Source organism: Vidua macroura, chromosome 26 (assembly GCF_024509145.1).
Source record: "Vidua macroura isolate BioBank_ID:100142 chromosome 26, ASM2450914v1, whole genome shotgun sequence".
NCBI lineage: Eukaryota > Metazoa > Chordata > Aves > Passeriformes > Viduidae > Vidua > Vidua macroura.
Genome location: NC_071596.1, coordinates 1,786,712 through 1,803,965, shown reverse-complemented (window position 1 = coordinate 1,803,965; position 17,254 = coordinate 1,786,712). Strand labels below are relative to the sequence as shown.

The 17,254-nt window shown below is 56.2% G+C and overlaps 1 protein-coding gene across 10 annotated transcripts in view; it reads left to right on the top strand.

Moving 5' to 3' along the window:
* The window catches only part of TCF3 (transcription factor 3), an 83,917-nt gene that overhangs the window by 48,613 nt on the left and 18,050 nt on the right, over positions 1–17,254 (top strand). For 9 of the 10 annotated variants that reach the window (XM_053999238.1, XM_053999237.1, XM_053999236.1 and 6 more), the window contains exons 6-11: positions 5,583–5,650; positions 8,675–8,804; positions 10,373–10,422; positions 16,071–16,173; positions 16,732–16,871; positions 17,012–17,138. In XM_053999238.1, the coding sequence (XP_053855213.1) occupies positions 5,583–5,650; positions 8,675–8,804; positions 10,373–10,422; positions 16,071–16,173; positions 16,732–16,871; positions 17,012–17,138 (618 nt within the window). The remainder of the gene's footprint in view (positions 1–5,582; positions 5,651–8,674; positions 8,805–10,372; positions 10,423–16,070; positions 16,174–16,731; positions 16,872–17,011; positions 17,139–17,254) is intronic. The other variant, XM_053999239.1, reaches the window with a different exon arrangement.

The window sequence follows — 17,254 nt, the reverse complement described above, 5'->3', positions numbered from 1 at the left end:
CCACAGGTGATGGGGAAAATCAGAGCTCCTGCAGGACGGACTGGGCAGGGACCTCTGGGCTGTGTTGCACTGGATGGAATAACCTAAATTTGTCAAAAGAATAAGAAAATAAATTAGAAAGTGTCCCAAGGAGGGACACGGAGCTGGGGAAGGGGCTGAGGAGCGGCTGAGGGCACTTGGCTCGTTCAGCTGCAGCACAGGAGACTGAGGGGAGGCTCCTCGGGGGCTGCAGCTCCTCCCGAGGGGAGGCAGAGGGGCAGGGGCTGAGCTCTGCTCTGGGCCAGGGACAGGAGGCCAGGAAGGGCTGGAGCTGTGCCAGGGCTTGGCATGGAGCTCAGGGAAAGGTTCTTCCCCCCGAGGCTGCTGGCACTGCCCAGGCTCCCCAGGGAATGGTCCCGGCCCCGAGGCTGCCAGAGCTCCAGGAGCGTTTGGCCAGCGCTCTCAGGGCTGCTCAGGGTGGGCTTGGTGGGGTGCCTGTGCAGGGACAGGGCTGCACTGATGATCCTGAGGGTCCCATCTAGCTCTGGATATTCTGGGATTCCATGATTCTAAACTCCTGAAATGGAAACACCATCAGTGCTCTGAATGAGAAGCATCCTAGGCTGCTGGCTGGGGGGCTTTGAACCAGGTGAGCAGGTGCAGAACCAATGTCTGAGCCCTCCATTGCTCCCTTCTCCAAGTTTTCCAGCTTTGAGCCTTTGGTGCTGCTGCTGGAGGACAGGAAACCCCCTGGGGAGTTCTGAGCTGCCCAGCCTGGGGTGGGGAGAGGTGACAGGAGCAGCCCTGGCTGTCCCAGGTCGGTGCCAGGACACCACATAGTGACAAACCAGCTCAGCTCACCCCAGAGGATGAGGTGAGGAGGGCTTTTCTAAGTCACCAATTTCACAATTTACCATTCTCTTCAGCAGGGACAGGGGGGAGTGGGGTGGTTAAACAGTGAGGAAACTGATAAGCCATAACAGATTTCTTTCTAGTAATTATTTCTAGTAATTAGCTGCCTTTCAGAGCAGTGTTCCTAATCGGGTGGGTATTGTCAGTGCCTGTAGATTGGGGTCTTCCTGGACAATGGGTTTAATCAGGGGGTTGTGCTGCTCCTGGTTTTTTAACTTCTTTTTTTCTCCCCAATTTTTAATCCCTGGCTGTGTTTTGCCTCCCCTTTTCCCCCAGGCCAGAATTCTAATGGAATTAGCAGTGTGGGGCTGGGGGAGGTGCATGGTGGGTGGTAGCTGTGCTGGGGCTGGGGTGATGTGGGGGCACTGGTTCTGCCAGTGAGTGCTGGAAAAACTTGTAGGCAGCATTTAAATATTTTTTCTTGGGCTGTCAAGTGCAGGGCCAGGAGTTGGACTTCGATGATCCCTGTGGATCCCTTCCAGCTCAGGCTATTCTGTGATTCTGTGGTCTGTGAGAGAAATGTCAAACCCATGAGTTTATGTAAAAGCAGTTTGCTCCAGTGGAGGTGAGATGCAGCCAAGATCCAGGGTGCCAAAGCCAATCCCTGACACTGCCAGAGTGGGTGGGAACCTCTGGGAAGAGCAGGTTTTATTTTTCTACCTCAGCTCCAAGCTCAGAAGCAGATGTGCACTTGGGAGAAGCAGCACAGACGGCGTGGGGGGTTCCTCTGGAAAAGCCCTGGGTGAAGGCAGGGCTGGGGGAGGCTTCCCAGAGCCCCACACAGCCAGATCCTGCAAGAGGGAACATGCTGGGAGAGGAGAGAGGCTGGGAAAGGCTCCTTAGGCAGGGCTGGAGGCAGCACAGGCAGATGAGGGGCAGGAGAAGGAGCTGGCAGGGGGAAAGGCAGGAGGGGGATGCCAGAAAGATCTGGAAATGCTGAATGCTCTCAGCCAGTGTCTGGCTGCACTGACTCAAGGTGCCTCCACTGTGCTTCACCTCCTTTCCAAAGGAAACCCCTTTCTTTTCAAGGGATTTATTCCCACTATCTCCTCCTCCTCCCACAAGATTCCTTCACATCCATCTGCAGGATTTCAGTAATTCTGCTGGGAGCAAGATGGGGTTTGAGACGATTCCTGGTGGGTTTTTCCCAAGTTACTGAGACTTGTCTCCATCCTGGTCCTTGCCTCCTTCCTGGGGTTTTTCCACCTTTCCTGGTTGGTGCCCTGGGCTGTGGCTGCCAAGGGGTGACAGGATGGGTCTGGGCTTGCCACCTGTGCCATCTGCATGCCCACAGAAACAGCTCCTTCTGCTGGCAAGGTCAGCCTTTCCTTGCCTAGCTTGTGCACCTTTTGAATTTCAGCAGGCTTAGGTACATTCCAATGCAGAAAAGTTTGCCATTCTTTCTTCTGCCTTCTTTTCATAGACAGTTAAATGTAAAATCTCTTCTGCTGAGTTTTTTACTGTTTTTTTCCCTTGTTATGTGAAGATGGAGGGTGCAGGAGCTGGGGCTGGCCAGGGCTGCCCTCTCTTTCCCAGTGTTCCCCATCCCATGGGGCACCCACAGACACAAGGGTGCAGCAGATGCTGAGTGAAGAATGAGACATGCAGAGAAGGTTGTGGGTTTGGAGCAGTGCAGAGCTGGCACTGGGTTCATAGAATCCCAGAATATCCAGAGCTGGAAAGGACCCTCAGGGATCATCAGTGCAGCCCTGTCCCTGCACAGGCACCCCACCAAGCCCACCCTGAGCATCCCTGAGAGCGCTGGCCAAACGCTCCTGGAGCTCTGGCAGCCTCGGGGCCGGGACCATTCCCTGGGGAGCCTGGGCAGTGCCAGCAGCCTCGGGGGGAAGAACCTTTCCCTGAGCTCCATGCCAAGCCCTGGCACAGCTCCAGCCCTTCCTGGCCTCCTGTCCCTGGCCCAGAGCAGAGCTCAGTCCCTGCCCCTCTGCCTCCCCTCGGGAGGAGCTGCAGCCCCCGAGGAGCCTCCCCTCAGTCTCCTGTGCTGCAGCTGAACGAGCCAAGTGCCCTCAGCCGCTCCTCAGACCCTTCCCCAGCTCCGTGTCCCTCCTTGGGACACTCTTCAACACCCTTATGGGTGATGGATCCTTTGGATCCTTCTGACCTTGTGGTGCCCAAAGTGCCCCCAGCACTGGAGGTGAGGCTGCCCCAGTGCAGAGCAGAGTGGGACAATCCCTCCCTGGGCCTGGTGCCCCCAGGACAGGGTGGCCCTTTGGGCTGCCAGGACACAGCGGTGACTCAGATCCAACTTGCCACTGACCAGGACCCCCAGGTCCCTTCCCACGGCGCTGCTCTCCAGCCTCTCATTCCCAGTCTGTCCCTGCATCCAGAGCTGCCCCATCCCAGGGCAGGATCTGACACTTGCCCTGTTAAACATCACACGGCTGGGGATTGCCCAGTGTCCCTTCACCTTCCCACACACATCCAGGAACCCCCTGGTTCAGCTCAAGTTCTCTGGTAATGGCAGAGGCTGCTGGATGGGTTTTGGAGCACCCTGGGATAGTGGAAGGTGCCCCTGCTCATGGCAGGGGTGGAACTGGGAGAGCTTTAGGGTCCCTTCCAACCTAAACCATTCTGTGATTCCCCACTGCAGTCACACATGGAAGCAGCAGTGTGTTATCAGATAAGAGACCTGGCTGCTGCTGTCCAGCCCACCCCCCCTGGCATTACCCTGCTTGTCCTCTGCTTTAGGAGCAATCAGAACCTGCCTGATGCCACAACCTGCTGTGTCCTTTGTGCCCGTGGCTGGTGCTGCGGTGGATCGAGCTCTTAAGCTCTTTTAGAAATTAGGTCATTTAGGAGATCCATCCTCTGACATTTTGACCTTTGTTTACTTAACGTTTAAGCCTCTGAAAGGAAATGGCAGCAGCACCCAGGGCCTCCGGCTGTCCCTGGATGGAGGGACAGGGGGAGGCTGCACCATGCCAGGACCTTCCTGGCAGGAATGGGGGTCTGGGGATTGGGGGTCATAGTGGGAGAATCCACTCTAAAGTTTTTGGGTTGAGTTCAAGACCTCCATGGTAAGGTTGCAAAATGAGCAGCCTCTTCTCTCTTCCCATCTGGCACAGGATGCCCAGAGCAGCTGTGGCTGCCCCTGGATCCCTGGCAGTGCCCAAGGCCAGGCTGGACAGGGCTGGGAGCAGCCTGGGACAGTGGAAGGTGTCCCTGCCATGGCAGGGGCTGGAATGAGATGGGCTTTAAGATCCCTTTCAACCCAAACCACTCTGGCATTCTCTTGGCCCTGTGTCTCAGAAGGGATGGTTTGAAGCATTTTGCATCCCCTCCCCTCTTCTTCTGCTCTCCAAAACCTCTTAGTGGTGTGGGGAGGGTCCTGCCAGCCCCAACATTGCCCCAGTGCATTAACCTGCATCTTAGTGGCCTCTGGGCTGGCTTTAGGCTAAGTAGATTGGCAAAATCCCGTCCCTCCCAATTTTGCTCACTAAGCCAACCAGAGGCAGGATGTGATCTGTGATCCCCTTTTCGGGAAGGGTTTGGAGGTGGGGGCTGGTGGAGTGCCTGTTCCCCACTAGAAGAGTGTCTGGTTTTGCTTTAGAGGGACAGAGAGAATCCCAAAGGACACTGCTGTGCCTCCAGCTGCTGCAGGCACAGCACAGAACCATTCCCTTCCTCCCTTCCTTGTGTCCTTTGCTGCCCTGGCACCCCTGGGTGCTGCTGGCTGGGGCAGTGACCATGAGGCAGGAGAGTGCCAGGATGTTTTGGAGATGGAACATCCCAGCAGGTATCTGGGCTCGGGTTTTTTTGGCCCTTCAAAACTTTATTTTCAGCTGCACGTGTGCATGGTGAGGTGGTTTTGAGAGAAGCCCTCACTGATCCTGAGTGCCATGACAAGGAGGAATGGCTTCCCACTGCCAGAGGGCAGGGATGGATGGGATGTTGAAAAGGAATTTTGCCCTGTGAGGGTGGGCAGGCCCTGGCACAGGGTGCCCAGAGCAGATGTGGCTGCCCCTGGATCCCTGGCAGTGCCCAAGGCCAGGCTGGATGGGGCTTGGACCAACCTGGGATAATGGAAGGTGTCCCTGCCCATTGCAGGGGCTGGCACTGGAGAGGCTTTATGGTCCTTTCCAACCCAAATCCTTCTGGGAATCTGTAGCTTCATAGGGACCCTGCTGGCACGGGGCTGTGCCCACACAGACCCCAGGTGGCTGTGAGGAGCTGCAGCTTTTGGGAAGCTGAACCTACCCCAGGAGAGAGGAAGAAGGTGCCCAGTGCCCTGTGTAGAGCAGGACCTCATCTCTCGTTTGCTGGGATTGCATTTCCTGTTGTCTGGAAAGCAGCCCCGGGGTCTGGTCCCTTGTCCTGGCCCTTGGTCTGTTCAGCCCTGCCCCTGCCAAGCCCAGCTGGCCGGGTCTCGGTGTCTGCAGGGAGGTTTTGGCTCTGGCTGACACTGCCAGTTTCCATGGCCACCAGCACTTCCCTGTGCTGCTGCAGCTCCGAGCTTTTGGTGGTTTTGGACCTGCTCTCTGTGAACTTAAAGCAGCTCCTGCTTTAGTACGAGCTTTTCATGCTGTCCCTTCATCGGAGGGCAGGGTGAGCTGCCTCATGGCAACAGGATTTGTCCCTTGGCAGGATCCAGGTGCCTGGCGGCAAAAAAAAAATTAAAAAAAAAATTCCCTCTTACCCCAAACCTTGTCTTTTCTCTTCTCCTTCTGCAGGGAAGAGCAGTGAAAGAGCCTCATACTCCACGTTTGGAAGAGACACAGGGATGCCAGGACTAAACCAGGTAATGATAAAATGCAGTGAGATTTTCTGCTTCATTTACTGGCTCCCGAGAGTGAGAGTCTGGTAATGAAAACCAGCCTGGATTTACATCTCATCTCCATTCACGGGGTCCTGGGAAGCCTCTGCTGTGCTCCAAAACCTCTGTGGAGTGCTGGGGGTTCATACTGGTGTGTGCTGCTGGCTCAAGAAGAGTTGTCAGAGGTTAGAAAATGTTGGTTGTAGCAGCTTCTCACTTCTTTCCCAATCATCTTCAGCCTCACTCGTTTCGTTATTGTTACTCCTGGTTTGTATTTGATCAGCCCTGACTCAGCCACACTGCCTTGCTGGGGAGTTCCAGGGAGTCAGATCCAAGCAATGCCTTTCCCTGTGCCAGGCTGGCTGTGGGCAGGGGAGCATTCCAGGAGGCTCCTTCCCCCTCCACTGCCTGCCCTGGGCTTTCCCTCTCCCTCTTCAGCAGCATCTCCCAGCTCCCTGGCCAGTGTCCAGTGTCCCAGTTCTGGGGAGGGTCTCTGAGGTGGTTTCTGTGCTGCTGCAGCATCATTTGAGTGACTGTCAGGTGGAGCTTTGGTTTTATGGTGGGGCTGTTGATGCAGGACCTGCAGCAGGAGCTCTCTGTCCTGCCCTGGGGCCAACATCAGGACGTGGAGCTGCTGGAGCCCCTCTGCTCTGGAGCCAGGCTGGGAGAGCTGGGGGTGCTCACCTGGAGAGGAGAAGGCTCCAAGGAGAGCTCAGAGCCCCTTGCAGGGCCTGAAGGGGCTCCAGGAGATCTGGAGAGGGACTGGGGACAAGGCCTGGAGGGACAGGACGCAGGGAATGGCTCCCAGTGCCAGAGGGCAGGGCTGGATGGGATCTTGGGCAGGAATTGTTCCCTGGCAGGGTGGGCAGGCCCTGGCCCAGGGTGCCCAGAGCAGCTGTGGCTGCCCCTGGATCCCTGGCAGTGCCCAAGGCCAGGTTGGACAGGGCTTGGAGCAGCCTGGGAGAGTGGAAGGTGTCCCTGCCATGGCAGGGCTGGCACTGGATGGGCTCTGAAGTCTCTCCCAACCCAAATCCTTCTGGGACTCCATGATCTCCACAATCCTGGAAGGGACCCAGCACATCAGAGCCACCTCTTGCAGACACAGCCTGGCCCTGTTGGGTCACCCCATGTGAACCCCGGGCTATGCTGGGGGGAGCAACTTTGCTTCCTGTGGGGAATACCACAGGCGTCAGTCCAAGCTCAGAACACAGTGGAGCAGCCCTGAGATAACCTCCCCTGCTGCCACCAGCATCCAGAAATAGTTTTTGGGAAGGAGTGAGCACCTCCCTTTGATGTGTGGCTCCAAGTGCCCCCTCAGTGCCCGCCGTGGCCCTGGGGAAGCAGTCCCAGCACTAGAGCCAAGGGAGGAGCTTTTGGCCGGACAGCTTTTACTTTATCCATGTACACACACACATATTACATGTTTTAATTTTACACAAATTTGTCATAATTTCCTCCTCTCTGAAGTGAGGATGTTTCCTTTGCTGGAGCAGCTGTGCTGGCTGTGCCAGAGTGGATTTCATTTACCACTGAAGCTGCTCAAAGAAAACCGGGCCCAGTGCCAAGTGTTGCTTTTGGATGTGATGGTTTTGCTGGGCTTTCGTGGAGGAGGGGGAATATAAGGTAACAGAAATGCGGGGGCAAATGGCCGGGAGAGGCCCCGGGAGAGGCGGGCACAGGGCTGGGGATCGGGTGGCAAATCCCACTTGATGTGGAGAGGAGACAAAACCCCCTTGTGGGGGATGGGGGGAGGCCAATGGAGCTTCTGTGGCCCCCAGAGCAGTTGTTGCTTCTGTCTCCAGTTTGGGGGAGTGAGGGGGGTTGACTTTTTTTTTTGTTTTGTTTTGTTTGTGAAAAGATGAAAAATTGTCTGGTGGAGATGCCCTGGATGGGGATCAAGTTCTTGCCAAAAGTGCCCTGCTCTGGTAGGGTAGAGCTGGCAGGGCATTTCCCCTTTGTTTAACCCTGAACCATCTCCTGGGGCATCCCCAGGGAGAGGAAATGGGAAGAAAACCCCTTTCTCTGGGACACTGCCTCAAAGTCCCAGTGTGTCTCCTGCCTGCAGGAGGAGCAGGGCAGCAGCTCTCGGGATCCCTCTGGGTGCTTTCCTTGGCCACGCACGGAGCGGGTCCAGAGCAGAGGAAACCTGAGCAGTGGAACAGATTGCAGGAATGTCACCAGCTGTGAACACACGAGCTCCTCTTTCCCTCCCTGACCCCTTTCTGGAGGAGACGGAGTTTGAAAGCAAAGGTTTTTCTTTCCAGTTTCTCAAAAGCCTGAAATCCTCCTTTATTTCCATGTGTTGCCCTCAGAAGATGGGTCAAAGCTGAGCTTTTGGGACTTGAGGGCCCTTTGGCAGCCCTGTGCAGCTCCATGTAAATACACTGAACTTCCTCCTGAGGTGAGAGGGGCAGTGCTGGAGGAGAGGCTCCATCCCAGGAGGGAGCACCCTGGGCTCTGGCTCTGCTGCTTCCCAGCGTGCCCAAGGTCAGCTGGGATAAACAAAGGGAGGAGTTTCCTGACTTTACAAAGAGGGATTTGGCTTTTCCCTGATAAAACTCAGGAGAAAACCACCCTGAGCAGTGGCAGCACTGTTCCAGGGCATTGGCCACGACATGGGCTGGTGACATGGGGCTCCAGCTGTTCTCCTGGACATCAAGGTGAGCATGGGACCATGCTGATCCTACCATGGCACCTGCAAGGTGACCGTGGGACCACGATGTCCCCCACCATGGCACCTGCTGGTTTGCATCCCTGGTTTGCAGAGGTTCCTTGCTGGGGTCCAGCAGGAAAGCACAAGCTGAAAGCCTCTTTTGTTCCTCCACACCTATTCCCCCACCTCCACCCCCATATTTACAGATTTGCTTTCCCTCCTGGCCCCTTGGCTCATGTTTATTTTTCCCCTCAGCTGAATTGGTGTGAAGGTGGCTCAAAGCAGCTCTGTTCTCTCCCAGCGAGTCGTTTCCAGTGTAATTCCATGGAAGGGCTTTTCTCTCTCCTTGTTTGCAGCCTGGTTTCCTGCCCAGCGAGATGGGAATCGCCAGCCCGAGCACTCTTTCCCCCACGGGGGGCAAAGGAGGGTCTCAGTATTTCTCTTACCCCAACAATCCTCGCAGGAGAGGTGCTGAGAGCAGCATAGGTGAGTGACTGCATGTCCCCTGGGTGCCACCACGCCACCTGGGCAGGTGCCCTCGTCAGATCTGCCCTTGGGAATGAGGACATTGATGCTGGGAATGAGGGACTGATGTTGCCACGTGTGCCCTTGGCATGAATTTGGCATTTGCTCTTTTTTGGGGAGGGAATGTATTTAAATATCTTGTTTATATCTAGAGAGTGATATCTAACCTCTAAAAAGGGGTGCTCAGAATCAGGTTTCCCTCTTTCTGGAAAATGCCAGATTATCTGAAAGCAGCAAATGGCTTGAGGTTCTTGTAAAAACACCTCCAGCCACACTGCACATCACTCATCCTTCCTGGCAAACCCTGGGCTGCCGTGGAGGCTGTTTCTGTGGCTGGTGGCCCTCCTGGAGCTGCAGCAGGCAGGACTGGCAGGAGGCAGCAGGAGGTGCTGGAGCTGTGCCTGGGACTCAGGGAATGTTTGCTCCAGGAGCTCCCCCTGCCCACCCCACTGTTCCCAAGCAGGGCTTGCCCATGTCTGGATGGACCTGGGAATAAGCTTTTCCCAAAGGCTGGGGTCAGGTGTGAGTTTAACTTCAGAGGGAACACAAGCTCCAGTTCCCCAGAACTTGTGTTTCTTGTCACAGTTCCCCTTGCACCCTGCAGAGCCACTTTCCTGCTGCTATTCTGGGCTTTCCCCAACGAGTGAAACCAGAAGTGACCCAGTGATGAGTGCATTTTTCAGTGCTTTTCAGAAAAAGGCACCTATTCTGGTGCTGCCACTTCAGCCTGGAAAATTATTCTCTAGCATTCTGTGGGATAAATTTCTGCTCTGGAGGTACATCCCAGCAGATGGAGGGATGGCTTGGCGGGTTGCTGTGTTAGCACCCTGCACCCCCCAGCCAGGGCTTTCCTTAATTATGAAAATAATAAATAATAGTTTTGAAAAATAATAAACAACAATTATAGAAAAATAGTTATAAAAGTAATAATTATGAAAAATATATGGTTTTTTTTAATTTAGCCAGTGCTGCCCCTTGAGCCACTTCCAAATGTTTCCCCACCACCTCCCTGAACTGTCCCCTTCCCCCAGGACACTGTGTCCCCCTCCAGAGCTGGAACTGGTGGGAGGGGCTGGGGTCTGTCCCTGGGAAGCACATCCCTGCCTCCTGCAGCAGTAAAGCTTTCCCAAATCTATCCCTGTGTAGGAAGCAAATGAAAATACAGCCCAGCCCTGTATGTGTTCCCTTTCTGCATCCTCTCTCCACAAACCCACTTCAAGTTAAAAGTGTTTCCAAAAAAAAAACCCAATGAGGGGTTATAACATTAAATGCTATTATATTTATGGGCTCAGTCTCTCTCAACAAGCCCTTCCTGTCCTGGGATCTCTGTGTGGGTGTGAAACCTGCCCCCATAGGGAGCAGATAAAATTTGGAGAGACTCATCCTTGGACATTTTCACTGGCCAAGGGACATTTGGGATCTCAGCCCTGTCTGTACCTGTAGTTTCCAAGCCCGGAGACTTTTGCTGCAGCTCGTTTCCCCTCCCTCTAACCCCCTTGAAAACTCAAATCCTCTCTTCTCTGACTCAGATGGACAGCCCAAAAAGGTTCGGAAGGTGCCTCCTGGACTCCCCTCCTCGGTAAGTGGCAGCAGCGTGTTCCCCATCTCCCCGTGCCCTGGGAGCCATCCCTGCTCCCTCTGCCCCAAAACCGGCCGACAGTGGGGTGCCAACGCCAGCATCTGCAAACTTTGCAGGATTTCTCCAAAAGCAAAGCTGCCAGCAGCTAGGACCCTGCTGCCGTTAGAGCTCCAAACACCACCCCTGGGCTGATAGCCAGACCCTGGGGAAATGAGTTCTGCTTCCCATGGAAAAGAGCCTCTGTTTGTGGCCACTCACACTGGGGTGCCAAACCTAAAAATTTGCAAACTTTGCAGGATTTCTCCCAAACTAAAGCTGCCAGCAACTAGGACCCTGCATGCCCTGCATGCATCGCGGGCTGGGATTTTAGCGGGATGGGGAAGGGAATTCCCGTGCGGGAGAACAGAGAAGCGATGGGATGGGGAGCTCCGTGGGGAAGGAGCCCGCAGTGCCGTGTTTGCCGCTGTGTCCGGGTGAAAGGCGACACCGGCGGCTCGGGTTTCGCAGTTGCGCTGGGGGCAGGCAGCTGAGCCCGCTCCAGGTGTGTGCTGCTTTATAGGAAAGCTGAGCAGCCTGCAGGAATACGCTATCCCTGCTCCCGCGGCTGTTCAGGGGAATAAACTGAACAATGTCTTTGTGGCTGCAAGTAATGGGATCTCCAGGAAAGCTAATTGGAGCGGGCTGCAGGGTTCCTGCAGGAACACGGGAGCTGTCTGGCGGCCGGGGCTGCATTCCTGCCTGGAATATTTGCGTGATTGGAGGGGGACAGCTCTGTCCCATTGGGCCCGGTCCCCAGACCTGGGCTGTGCTGGAGACGTGCCCTCGCTGTCTGCCAAAGCTGGTGTGACACAGCCCCATTCCTCAGGGAACACCCCCATCCCTGGGGGAAATTCGTGCTGTGGCATTCCCTGACTGCTGGTGCACAGCTGTGACCTCCACCACAGGCTCTGCCTTTGGGATTGGACGCCGAGGTGCTGGTTTTGGAGGATAGAGGGAGAGGAGGGCTCTGAGGCCTTGCCAGGTTTGGCTCACAGACCTGGAGGTGTTGGAGGGTCCACGTGAATCCAAATGAGACAGAAAACAGTTCCAGGAGTCTGTGTTTTGACAGGGAAAACCTGCTTGAGTCACAATCTGTGTCACTGCCTCGAGTTTCTGTGTGAAATTTGGAGCTTTAAACCCCAGTCGACATGTGGGGAAAACATCACCCCAGCAAATGGCCTTTATTGGCCTCGAATTTCAAAGTGCTGGGGCTTGGCCTGTCCTGCTGGCAGAGCCCTGGAGGGCCCTGATTCCCACAGGAAGAGCTGCTTGGCATTTGACACAGCTCAACCCCTTCCCTGTGTCTGAGTGACACCTGCACTCCAGTCTTCCATAGGATTGTGGAATGGTTTGGGCTGGAAGGGACATTAAAGTTCATCCAGTGCCACCTCTGCCATGGCCAGGGGCACCCTCCGCTATCCCAGGGTGTTCAAAGCCATCCAACCTGGCCTTGGACACTTCAAGGGATCCAGGGGCAGCCACAGTTTCTCTGGAAAATCTGTACCAGGAAGGAATTTTTCCCCAGCATCCAACCTAAATCTCCCTCTCTGCCCTGGCTGTTGCCTCAGCTGCCCCTTGATGCCAAGGCTCATTTTCAGAGCACGGGCTGGTTCTGCCTCTTTCCCTCACCCTCCCTGTGCTGGGAGCTCCAGCTTCCTGGTTTGTTTTTGAACTTCCACACCTGGGGAGACAGATCTGTGCCTAGGCGGCAGGAGAAGTGTGAAGCAGGAGTGGCCTCAAAGGCAGCGGATCAAAGGCTCTTTCTTGTCTGACTCGCCCATGCAGGAGCCCGCCCCGTGTTATCGCTGGACCCCGTGCAAAATAAATAGGTTAATCAGCATCTTATTAAAATGAAGTGCTTTAATCTGTAATTCCCAAGCTGCTTTGAAAACTCGCCGAGGTCAGCGGCTGCAGGAGCTGAGGGTGGGTGGGTGAGCAGGGAGTGATGCCAAAGGCAGCAAGAGGCAGCGGCAGCGTGAGGGGGTTCAGGGGGTGTGAGCGGCAATGCCAGGCAGGGACGGGCACAGAGGAACCAGTGCTGGGAACCCAGGGCCTTTGGGCTCAGTGCTTCTGTCCCAAGGAGGCCTCAGAGCTGCTCTGAGGGCTGGAGCCCCTCTGCTCTGGAGCCAGGCTGGGAGAGCTGGGGGTGCTCACCTGGGGAGGAGAAGGCTCCAGGGAGAGCTCAGAGCCCCTGGCAGGGCCTGAAGGGGCTCCAGGAGCTAAAGGGCAGGGCTAGATGGGATACTGGGAAGGAATTGTTCTCTGTGAGGGTGGGCAGGCCCTGGCCCAGGGTGCCCAGAGCAGCTGTGGCTGCCCCATCCCTGGAAGTGTCCAAGGCCAGGCTGGACAGGGCTTGGAGCAGCCTGGGGTAGTGGAAGGTGTCCCTGCCATGGCAAGGGTGGAATGAGATGGGCTTTGGGGTCCCTCTGAACCCAAACCATTCCATGATTCTATGCAGCAGGTGCTGGACTGGGGCTGCCCTCAGGGCATGGAGCCCCTTGGAGTCTCCCTGCAGCTCCTGGCCACGGGCTGCTGTGTCTGGGCACAGAATCCAGGGCTGGATGTGGCCCCACATCGGCTGCGGTGCCAGAGGAACCCGGGCAGGGATTTTGTGCAAGTTGGTTCCTGCAGGGTTTTATTGCCACAGTGAGTTCAGTGCCTGGGAGCTGTTTCAGGCTGTGCATTCCCAGTCTGGTCACTGCTCTGTTTAGCCTCAGTCTGCCCAGAGTCCCACCCCAGCTCCTGCATTTAAGCAAGAAAAACAGGGAGGGAAAAACAACCCTAGACCACAAAGCGCTGCAAATCCCAGCTCTGGGGCTTTTCGAGCGGCTCTGGCCGTGCTGGCAAATTTTAACCGGAGGAAATGACCTCACCTGGAGGTCCCCGGGGCCGCCGGCCTGAGGGCTGGGGCCAGGGGCTGGGGAGCGGGGCCTGGCCCTGCTTTCCAGCTGCCTGCAGCGCCCTGCCCGGCCCGGCCCCGGCGCCGTGCCCGCACACGGCTCCCGGCTCCGTGCACAGAATGGAATTGGCTTTTCACAGCCTCCCCTGTGCTGGACAGCAAAAGGAACAATTAACAGGAGTTAGGGCCAGGAGTGTGCTGAAACTTGGTCCCCCAGGGTCCTGCAGGAGATGTTCCAGGGGTGGTGGAGCAGGGTGGACGCACAGCAAGGTGAACCTCCCCCTGCTTTGCAGCCCTGGTCCCTCCATCCCTGCCATTTTATCGCCGTTGTTTTCTCCGTGGGTTCCTGGCTTGGCTGTTGGTGCAGCTGCCGGGCGCCTGGCCCCGAGCCAGCCCCTGCCAGATGGCGCGGGGCTCTCAGACGTGCTGCGCTCCATTCCCTGTCCCGGCTCCCGCTATTTAATCAAATTATAGGAAAAGTCAATTTGCTGCATTCCCGTTCTCCAGTGCCTCCCCCATCCCCCCCCAGCCCACGCGCGGCTCCCTCTGCCCACAGCACCCGGCAGCATCCTGGGGACCAGGGCCTGGAATTCTCTTTTTTGAGCAAGGGACAAAGGGCAGCTGCCAGTGTCTGTCAGGATTTGCCCTTCCCCCCATCTCTTTTTTTTTTTTTTTTGTCTTCACTTTACGAGTTCTCTGTAGAGTCACAGAGTCATTAAGGATGGAAAAGCCCTCCAAGGGTCACGGGGTCCAACTGCTCCCCAACACTGCCAAGGCCACTGCTGACCCATATCCCCAAGTGCCACATTCACACGTTGATTGGACACTTCCAGGGATGGTGACTCCCTCCTACCCTGGGCAGTCTGTTCCAATGCTTCCCAACAGTTTCAGTGAAGAAATTTTCCCAATATCCAATCTAAACCTCCCCTGGCCCAGCCTGAGGCCGTTGCCTCTCCTCCTGTCCCTGTTCCCTGGAGCAGAGCCCAACCCCCCCGGCTGTCCCCTCCTGTCAGGAGTTGTGCAGAGCCACAAGGTCCCCCCTGAGCCTCCTTTTCTCCAGGCTGAGCCCCTTTCCTGGCTCCCCCAGCCTCTCCTGGGGCTCCAGACCCTTCCCAGCTCCACTGACCCTTGTTGGATTTCTGGGGGGCTTTGGGGTTGTTTTTTTAAACAAAAGGAAGCCTGGCGCAGGCTGTCCAGGGCCTGGTGGAGCCACCATCTTGGAATCATTCAAAAAAACATGTGGATGTGGCACTTGGGGATGTGTGTTGGTGGTGAACATGGTGGTGCTGCTGCTTTTATAGTTGGACTTGATCTTAAAGGTGTCTTCCAACCTTAAGGATTCTCTGATTGTGTCTTTTATTCCCCACCATCAATTTTGTCCCTTTTTGCTGGTGAGGACAAGGGCTGGAAGGGAGCAGCTGGCTGTGGGGAAAAAGAAACTCAGGCAAGTTTCCTTCCCAAAGAGAACTGTGTGTGCCAGGCAGAGCCTGGCCCCTGCCCCACCTCTGCTTTCGGCTGGATTAAAAAAAATGATTATCGGTTTCAGAATGAATCAAATGAGATGAAAATAACCTGTGACAAAAGTTCTCACATCATCTGAGTGCTATTTCAGTTTCTTTGAATGCCATTTCGGTTTCTTTGCATGTCGAATTTCTGCTTCAAAAAAAGAAAAGTCTGTTTTTGTCCTGGCAGAAGCTGATTTTCAGTCAGGGCTTTCTAGGATGGGTTTGGTTAATTTAGAAGGGAAGGAAAAGCTTTTTCTTCTGCTTAATGTGCTGTTAAATCACAGGGCTGAACAGTGCTGCAGAAATCTGACCCAAGAGCTGTGTGAGGGCTGTCTGAGAGTTGTCCCTCCCCTGTGACAATGGCTATGAGGGGCTGCTCAGCCCCACGTGCCTCAGTTTCCCCTCAGCCTGATTTTCCTGAGGGCTTTGAGCAGGGGTTGTGCTCAGGAGCCTGGCACAGGGTTGGCACAGGGGGGTCCCAAGGCCACACGGGTGCTTGCTGCCAACATCCAGCCTGTCCCCCCAGTGTGGGGTCACTGCAGCAGTGGTGGCTTTTGTGGTTACCCAGAAAAAGTTATAACCATGGAAAACGGAACTGGAGCAGAGTCAAAACTTCTGCTGGAGCTGGGCAGGTTCTGGGGACCAAGGAGGGAGACAGGAACAAACAGAAAGGAACCCTGTGCCCTGTCCTCTGTGCCCTCTGTGCTCTGCACTGTCATCTGTGCCCTCTGCCCTGTCCTCTGTGCCCTGTCCCCTGCTCTGCTCCATGTAGGGCTGTGTCCTTTGAGGACTTTGGCTGAGCTGCTCCAGTTCCCTCCCCCCCCCCCCAAATCTGCTGTGGGATGAATCAAAGCAAAGCTCCTGGACTCATCAGATGGTTTCGGTTGGAAGGGACCTTAAAGCCCATCCAGTGCCACCCCTGCCATGGCAGGGACACCTTCCACTGTCCCAGGTGCTCCAAGCCCCATCCAACCTGGCCTGGAATACTTCCAGGGATCCAGGGCCAGCCACAGCTGTCCCTCCAACCCTTGAAAGGTCAGTTGAGTGAAGCACTTGCTGCTCTGTTGCCATGGGAGAGGTGGTCAAACACTGCTGAAGGTTGAGGTTTGAAGTTTAAGCTGTGCAGGGCTGGGGGCAGCCACAGTGAGGGTGTGGGGCCATGGACTGAGCAAGCCCTTCTCTTCAAGCCCTTTCCTGCCCCACAGGTGTATCCATCCAACTCAGGTGATGACTACAGCAGGGATCCAGCTGGATATACTCCCTCGAAACCTCCCAGCACTGTGTATCCTGGAGCCTTTTACATGACAGGTGAGTTATTCCCAGCCCTGTGATCCACAAGCCAGGAAGAGCAGGGCAGCCTTGCCTGTTATGGACCATGGGAGGGATTGCACATCTGGAGGGAGCTCAGGGCAGGAGTGCATGAGACACAATGCAGCCCCAAAATCATCCATATCCTGAGTGGGAAGGGACCCACAGGGATCATCAGCCCAGCCCCTGTCCCTGCACAGCCACCCCACCAAGCCCACCCTGAGCATCCCTGAGAGCGCTGGCCAAACGCTCCTGGAGCTCTGGCAGCCTCGGGGCCGGGACCATTCCCTGGGGAGCCTGGGCAGTGCCAGCAGCCTTGGGGGGAAGAACCTTTCCCTGAGCTCAATGCCAAGCCCTGGCACAGCTCCAGCCCTTCCTGGGCTCCTGTCCCTGGCCCAGAGAGTTTGTCCTGATTTGCTCAGTGGGTGATGCTCAGCACAGGCAGAACATGGGGTGGGGACAGCCCCAGCCCCTCAGCCAGGGCTGACCTGTTCCCCCCTGGGGGCTGGGGGCTGTTTGCTGCTGTCCCTGCCCCACTCAGCTCTGGGTTCCTTGCAGATGGACTCCATAACTCACCAGACCTGTGGAGTTCCCCGGGTGCCATGAGCCAGTCGAGTTACGGTGCCATGCTGGGCAGCTCCTCGTCCCCGCTCCCGCAGTCCAGTGGCTTCAACAGTTTACACCAGCATGAACGCATGGTAACGTGTCCCCTTGGCTGTGTCACCTCCCTGGCACCTTCTCCCCTGGCTGTGGGCCCGAGCCACCTGGGTCCTGCCCCGGCTGCTGAACCCCACAGCTTTTCCAGGGCCCCTCTCACCCCGCTCCCCCTCCCTGCCAGAACTACCAGCTGCATTCAGGAGAGGTGAACGGCGGGCTCCCCTCCGTGTCCGGCTTCTCCTCGGCCTCCACGGCGTACGGAGTGTCCAGTCACACGCCCCCGATCAGCGGCACGGACACCATCATGGGTATGACCAGTCACAGAGTGACCCCCTCGCTCCACGGCCGGGCACAGGCTCACCTGGAGAACCAAGGCTTGTGCAGACCTGGTGCCTGAGGCATCCAACACACCCAGACACCTTCA